Below are 7787 nucleotides of genomic sequence, written 5' to 3' on the forward strand. Positions count from 1 at the left end.
TGAACTGCCATTGGTGACATTGGCCATCATTTGAGATTAGCCTAGCAAAACGACTTATGTTTAGGTACGGAGGAAGTAGAACCTTCACCAGCGAGAAACTGTGGCGCTACGCACGACAAAAAGTTGTGTGGCCTGAATGTGAGGAAGCAACCAGTCAGTCAAGCAGAGAAAGCAGGGCCTGACAGATTATATACGTAGACAAGATCCTAGAAGAGTTAAAAGAGATAGCTATAGAACAGGTGTTAAGAGCCTTCGATGATGAACCACAGTGTTTCATAGCATAATGCAGAGCAAGGTTCGCCTGTTTTAAGAGCCTACCTATCTAAAAGTTGAGTCATCTATTTTGAAACAGAGACAGAGGGAGTACCAGTTGAGGTAAGAGAACTTCAAATTAACCCTCGAGAACTTAGAATCCTATCCTTTCATTACGAGAGTTTAGCTGTCAGTGTATTCTGAACTAACTTACCATGTTATACTGTACACGCATCTGTAACCCTACTCAAACAGCAGGTGAAAGACAAGGAGCAATGTTTTGACTAACAGCAGTTAAAACTCCAGTAGCTAGAACAATTTAACTGCAATTTTTGAAATTTTGATTTGTCAGGCGACCTTCTCTCGAAAGAGAGGAGGCCACCCCTTTATAAAAATTAGAGTATGCTGCACATGTGTGGCGTGCACACGGTATTCTTTAGTAAAAGGCGAAAGAATAGTTCGCTTTGTGCCCACCACGCAGCTGCTTGAGTTTGAAACGAAGACGGTGCCGGCCTATATGTAGCGGGATGGCAGGGGAGCTCCTCCTTCGCGAGCGATGTGGGACTATTCCAACTTCTGTCAGACCCGGGGAGTGCTGCCATGCCAGGTTTTCTCACATGGGCCTCAAGCATCGCTAAAGCCAGTTGGGCTGGACTTCAGGCTTTGCACCATTCTCTTCCTTTCCACTCCAGAACGCTCAAAGAAAAAAAAAATCTACCATACACAAAATACTGGATTAGTAAAGCGATCTTGCTCTTAAAAAACAGCTAAATCTGCCACGCAAAATGATCTAACATGCAAGATCCCCTCAAAAAGGTTATTGAACATACTTGAGAAATTTTGTGAACACTTGTCCCTTTTCATAACTGAACTTTGTGGAGAAAAAAGGACAAGCAATAACGGCGTTAGGCTATTTGACAAAGAAACCACATTTGCCAGACCCGTAATAACCCTTTTATTTCTTTTATAAAAAAATGCCTACTAACCAAACAATGCCCAAAAGAACTTTAAGCATAAAACTGATAACATTCTCATTTCACTTGTCAAAAAAAATCACTGGAAGAAAAAGGTAAGTTAAGGTTCTCATTTCACTTGCAAAGAATTGCAGAAACGAGCAGAAATGTTCGCGGCAGATGAGAACATTAGTACAGCACACGGGAGATCAGTTATAAACTGTTGAAAGCTGAGCCCACCGGTTCGATTCCGCACAACAAAACGTCCTTTTTTTAATCTAAAAACAACATTCTGAAAATGAACATGTGATGAAAACTTTCCGTTCTCCCATATTGTACAGTCTACGCCTTTCAAGCTACATCGTAAACTCTGCGTAAGCAGAAAATTGGCGAGGGCAAAACTGGCAGGCGATACAGCAGCCAACATCTATCTATCATCCCGGTGCCGCCTCTCCCTGTGCCTGCTGACCTCGCGGTGTCCGGCGTCTTCCCTTCTATGTCTATCAGCATCAGGGCTCCGTGCCCTGCGGTCACGCTCGTCTCTCCTGTGACGATCGCCCTTCCCACGGTCATCATCGTCCCGGTGGCGCCGGTCACCGTCGGGCTTATCATCCCTGTCGTATCGACCAGCTCCTGATCTCCGTTTGTAGTCTTCTTCACCGCCATCCATGTTTCTGCTCCTGCTATGTTGCTTGCTGTAGTCACGGTCGTCGTGCCTACCAGAGCCTCGACCACCAGATCTGTCGTGACTGTGGTGGTCTTCTGGCCTCCGACCTCCTCGGCTCACAACACCCTCTTTGCTTTGCCGGCCTCCTTTCTCGTCGGTCTGACTTCTCTCCCTGCTGCTGTTCCTATCGCGGTCGCCACGAGGCGGTAGCTGCGATCTCTGGTCATCTACTTTTTGAACCTTTCTTCGGTCAGTATTCCGATGAGCAGTATCATCCTCAAAGACGAAATCATAACTGCAACATGAGAGTAGATTGTCAGAGCACGTAACAACGCTGTAAAAGCTAAAAGCAATTGTCTAAGAAAAGAGATGAAGAGTGACCTTCGACGGTTATTCCCGCCTCGCTGAGTGTTATCATCTTTCAGAACATAATTTGGGGCTTTAGGTTTCTGCTCACCATCCTGGTCACAATCTCGGGCTATGTGATCTGGAGCACCACACTTGAAGCAACCATCTGCAATAAGAAATAACAGAGTCACATATTATTCATTTGAGAGTTTCTACATGGTGAACAAGAAATAATAAAGATGACGGGCATAATATCAGAATTGTAGATACACGTTGTAAAGCCCAAGGAGAACTTGCCACACATTTCTGATATGAACAAGTGGCAGAAAAACGTGCGGCTACTTGTTCATATCTCCAATCGTCTAACAAAATTTTAGGATACTTGCCAATCCAATAGATATTATTGGTCACTGATAACATTTTCCAGGCACTTCTCTGGGTATCCTCAGCATGCTCCAAAAGTTTTTTATAACAAATTTAACAAGAGCCATTTAACATAGTATGAATGATGCCATATTTGGTTGTAAAGGAACTCCTATATCCTTGACTATGTTCCACCTATGTGATTTCACAAAGGAATAAGAATTAGGTTTGCAGTAGAGTTCAATTTCACAAGTTTTCTTAAACAAATTCACATTTCCCTTCGGATGTTGTAGGACACATAATCGGTTCTCATCTAATGCTGTTGTGTGATAGTACCCATACCCAACTAATCATCAGAGCTTCGTTTTACTCATAAAGAGAATCCACATTTCACGACAATAAAATAATATCATGAAGAAAAATTCCGCAGTCAGGAGCTATACCTTTATTTCCATTTCGTTTACTTTGTCTGAACTGACCCCACAATTTTGAAACACTTTGGCTAAAATCAACATGGATCCTCCGATCATCAATCAGGCAATTATCCATCTGCAAGCACATCATTGAATAAGTAGTGTTTCCTAGATAGTGCTACCGTAGGAAATTACCAATAATCAATGAAATTGTAGGGCATAGGTAAACATTGTAAGACGACACTGAATTGTCGAAGCACCAACAATTTTGTGACTTTCATCAATGAAGAGTAACTGGCATAGTACACTAGTGCACAAACTCTTATAAGTAACTAAATGCAAATTAGTGGACAATTATGATAGAAGGAGCTGTGAGTATAATTACAGGAATACAGGTTCGATGCTAACCTTGAAATATGCACGTTCGCATGCCTCCTTTGCCTCGAATTCTGACAAAAGATCATCAAGAGAAACTGTTAGGAATGTGCATCTAGGATGATTAATACAGGTGGAACAAGTGTCGTCAAAGTTGAGTAGTTGACAATTGTGCCATCTAGAACCTTCTCTGCATCTAAGATTTTCATTTATTATTTAAAATAAAAGTAATCACACTGAAGTTGCACAAGTAGCTAATATCATTTATGTTTATTATTTCCTGTTTTCTTCAACGAGCATCCAGTTGTTGGGCATCAAGCAACCACAAAGTTGCTTGTTAACGAATTTTGTTCTGAACCTTGATTCACAACAATATAACTACCTTGCTGAAGATAGCCAGATGGAATGGCTGTAGGAAGATAGGTAGACAAAGGTTGGAGTGGGAGAAAGTAGAATTCTTCATACTGGGTTGATTACGAAATAGCATCTTTATTTATATAGTGCATGGGTAGCCATTAGGTACGCCCTACCATGATGTGAAGTCCAAACATGTTAGACTCCTACATAATCATATACATCCTTAATACAGTAGTGTTCCCTCATAGACTAGCAGTCTTCCTCTGTTGGCATCCCTCATGGTGCTAATCCCCAAGACATTTTTGTCCATTAACCAGTTAGTTGGCGAACTACACTCTACAATTCTATCCATAACTAGTAACATCAAACATGCATAAATCTCCCTTTGTTTGGACTCCCTGCTGCTGCTAATCGACAACACATTCATTTACCAGTTTGTTGGCAAACTACATGATGCGATTGTATCCATGGCTAGTAACATTTGAAACTTAAACGTGCATACCCCATCGACCATATTGTAGGCCTAAATGGCCAGACCTATGCAACTGTTCGATTGACAAACTGGAACCAAGATTCCCTACATAAATAAAACATTGCTATTTCTACAGGATTACTTCCTCGCGGTATATCACGGTAGTATAAAAGTTTAGAGGGGCCAAGCATACCAATGAAAGCATAGCATAAACTATCCCCAGTCTTGAAGTCACGAATTATTTCAGCTCTGCAACCAAGTATGTTAAGTTAAGGACAGCATAAACGAGGAGATGCATGTGTTAGTTGAGATTAAGAAAGACACTCACGATGTCACACTTCCAAAACGCGAGAAGATTGTATATAAATCTTCATCCTGCAAAATTATTTTAGTAGCCAACTTACTTATCCAGAAACATTGTTAAAAAGCAATGGGCAAAAAGTAACAAGTTCAGTTAGGATGTCCAAATAATTAGCAACGTAACCATGACAGTTTCAGAATAAAATTTACACGTAGAGGCAGCGCGAATGTACTTAATGTCAAGCTGTGTGCAAAGCAGGATGATAACATAAATATGAGAAAGATGTAAAGGAGCAGAAAACTATGCAAACAGTTAGAAACTAATACTAACCTGTGTCACTGGGTTGAGTTTGCAAACAAATAAAACATTATCTGGTGGTTTGACCTCAGCATCTGGAATGTCTCCAACCTGAATAAAACAGGTGTTTCATCAGTCATAAACACGACATGGTAACTAGGAGTACTAACAAGTAAGGTGTTGGTTTTGATATGGCACCAGGACTTACGCTCTCAAGGATCACTGCATTAGCATGTGCTTCTTTAGAGCGGATCAGCTCCTCAAGCTGACCAGGATCCACTGTTTCATCTAGAGGGACCCAGCTATCCTCTAGGCGCTCTTCTGCAACCTGTGTATTTGCACACCAAGAAGGCAAAATATGGCATTGATAAACCAACTTTCATATGGTGAAGGATGTTACTGAGACAGGGCATTCATACTCGAAATCTTACTGAAATAAACACAAATGGCATAACTCAAGTACTCGACTTACCTCATCACGTGGCTTTCCCAATGGAGAATTCTCAGGAATAAGTTCAGCAAGCTGAGGAGGATCATCAAAAGGATCATCCAAGATATATGTATGTTTAATCCTATCAATTAAAATTTTAGCAAACGCTCAGCAGGCAGAAAGAATGAAAGCAAATTAATGCTGGAAAAGAAAAAGAGGTCTGTTGGTGTGTGCCCAAATGTATCCCATGGAAACCAAGCCAAATTTTGCAGATCGAATTGGCAGCTCAGGTTTGGGCCACACTTGGCTCCAAAATGAAAAGCAGGATAGATAGATAGAACATAACCTAAAATTTTAGAATCAAACCACATAGCACATAATTCTTATTAAGCAGCCAGAGTTTCAGAAGAATGGCAAACTTTTGGCTCTCCGGGGCACCAAATCAAACTTCCACGTTCTTTGGCAGATACTACTCCCTCCGTTCCAAAATAGATGACTCAACTTTGTACTAACTTTGTACTAAAGTTAGTATAAAGTCGAGTCATCTATTTTGGAACGGAGGGAGTATGTCCTAACTATGCAATTTACCAAAGGTGTGAAACTACCTTATGTCCTTAAACGGTCTTCCTTTATCATCAACGTATGCTTCATTTATCTTTGTCAGTGTGTCAAGACCTTCAGCAACTGTCCCAAAGACCTGCAATTGACAGAACAAAGCGATGAACTCACTGAAGAAATTATCAACCTCTCACCAGCCAGAAAAAAACAGTGAACAAGGTTCTACTAACCGTGTGCTTGTCGTCAAGGTAATCGACATCATCCCGCAAGGTGATGTAGAACTAAAAAAATCAAACATAGATATTAAGAAGTTAAAAACAGGCAGATGTATGTCCTCAAAAATTAAAGATCAGTAGCGATGTAATATTGTACCTGTGAGGCATTGCAATTCTCACCAGCACTTGCCATGGCAATAGTGCCAGTTTTTGAGTGTCTTAATTCTGCACGGATCTCATCATTAAAAAATCGAGCTTGATCACCATAAAGGTACCTGGAGAAAGAAGATTCAGCTTTCAGACATATCTTTGGCAGTAGTAGCCAGACTAAATTCAAGTAAATATCGAACACAAAAGACCAAATTGTATGGTTCAGAGCACGCACACGCGCACACACACACACACACACACACACACACACACACACACACGTGCGCGCACACAAAAACATAAGTTGGGGGAAACACATATTGAGAGTTCGGTAAAACAATGCTCACTTGTACACGGAATCACCACCACTGCCAGTTCCAGTCGGGTCTCCAGATTGTGCCAAGAAATCCTTCTCGACCTTGTGGAACAGACACCCATTATAATACTTCATTCTGTGTAAGTCAAAGCATAATGTCAAAGAATGAGTACCCTGATTACTAATAATCGATTCACTGCATCAGCTCCTGCCGTCCATTATGTGTGGTAAGAACAGCAGACACATCTGTAATCACTGTAATTTGGAATCCTAAATCTACAGCGGGGTGGAAACAAGCCACTAGAAACAAACAAAGTGCTACATCACAATAAGGCGCACAAGGCCCGCAGCACAATCTCAATTCAGTTCTGAAGATGTCATAGATAATTATGAATGAAACATAACAGCACCAGGCATCAGATAGCAATCCTCTAATGCACCCTAAGATGGCGACTAGAGCTCCACTTGCTTGAAATGAGGTAAAATTAGACGCCAATCCGCTTATCCCCAATGCAGCTGACCTTCATATAAGATGTTCACAGTATCACTAAGCAACCAGAAACAGCACGAGCACCGGAGGAGGATTCGCAGAACTACGGGAACACGCGAGTCGCACCTACAGCTACAGGCAATCTCGAATCAATCCAGGCGCCGCACAACACTAAATTACAGCCAAACTGGTAGCGAACTTGCCCGCTTAATCAGAGACGAAATCAATCAAAAGCCGGCCGTGTGGCGCATACAGACCGAACGAAACCGCACAGAGAACGAGCCCTATGTACGGCTGCTTACTTGCAGAGCTTGAGGAAGTTCTTGGTGGTGAGGGGGCACAGGTCGGTGTGGAGATCCAGCTCGATGTCGCCCACGCTCGTGACCATCAGGACCGACATCTTGGCCCCTCGCCGGCGGCAAGCGAACGGCGGCGGCGGGTGCGGTGCGGGAGGGGGGCCGAGGAGGCGGCGGGACTTTGGTGGCGCTGGGGATTGGAGAGGGGATTCGGGCGCCGGCGGAGCGCCGCCGAGGAGGGCACGCCGTGACAATCCCAACCCTAACTTTCTGGAAACAACCCCCGCCGATGAGGGCTTGGGATGGAGAGGCAGAAACCCGAGAGGGTTTTCTGGAAAAGTACGTCACTGGGAGAACTGGAATGGAATCCAGTAGATCGACGCCGTCCGTGAAAGATCGGACGGCTGGGATTTTTTTGCTTTGGAAACATGACGGTTGGGAATTCAGAGAGCAAGTTCTTTTTTTTTGCGGGCCGAGCAAGTTCTTCATGCTTTGGGTACACAAGCGTCATGGCCGCTTAACAAAAATTTCATC

The 7787-nt window shown here is 42.8% G+C and overlaps 1 protein-coding gene and 1 non-coding gene across 2 annotated transcripts; both read right to left on the minus strand.

The window, feature by feature from the left end:
- Nucleotides 1–619: 619 nt before the first annotated feature.
- Nucleotides 620–735, minus strand: LOC123155097 (U5 spliceosomal RNA). The gene has a single exon (XR_006477217.1). It is a non-coding gene; the product is annotated as a U5 spliceosomal RNA (small nuclear RNA).
- Nucleotides 736–1386: 651 nt separating this feature from the next.
- Nucleotides 1387–7555, minus strand: LOC123149138 (peptidyl-prolyl cis-trans isomerase CYP59). The gene is made up of 14 exons (XM_044568669.1): nt 7260–7555; nt 6499–6603; nt 6159–6276; nt 6017–6067; nt 5834–5925; nt 5271–5370; nt 5007–5126; nt 4832–4909; nt 4529–4575; nt 4394–4449; nt 3405–3445; nt 3027–3132; nt 2254–2386; nt 1387–2167 (listed from the first exon to the last, which is right to left on the minus strand). Exons 1-14 carry the CDS (start codon nt 7355–7357, stop codon nt 1633–1635), a joined length of 1680 nt encoding a protein of 559 aa, XP_044424604.1. The 5' UTR covers nt 7358–7555; the 3' UTR covers nt 1387–1632.
- Between the last annotated feature and the right edge of the window lie 232 nt (nt 7556–7787).

Source organism: Triticum aestivum, chromosome 7A, assembly GCF_018294505.1.
Source record: "Triticum aestivum cultivar Chinese Spring chromosome 7A, IWGSC CS RefSeq v2.1, whole genome shotgun sequence".
In the NCBI taxonomy this organism is placed as follows: Eukaryota; Viridiplantae; Streptophyta; class Magnoliopsida; order Poales; family Poaceae; genus Triticum; species Triticum aestivum.

Excerpts from the sequence above, each read along its gene's own strand:
- LOC123149138 (XM_044568669.1), bottom strand. The coding sequence starts at position 7,357 with ATGTCGGTCCTGATGGTCACGAGCGTGGGCGACATCGAGCTGGATCTC. Across the intron at positions 5,926-6,016 it reads ACCTTGACGACAAGCACACG|GTCTTTGGGACAGTTGCTGA; the intron begins GTTAGTAGAACC and ends TGTCAATTGCAG. Across the intron at positions 4,910-5,006 it reads ATGCAGTGATCCTTGAGAGC|GTTGGAGACATTCCAGATGC; the intron begins GTAAGTCCTGGT and ends TGTTTTATTCAG.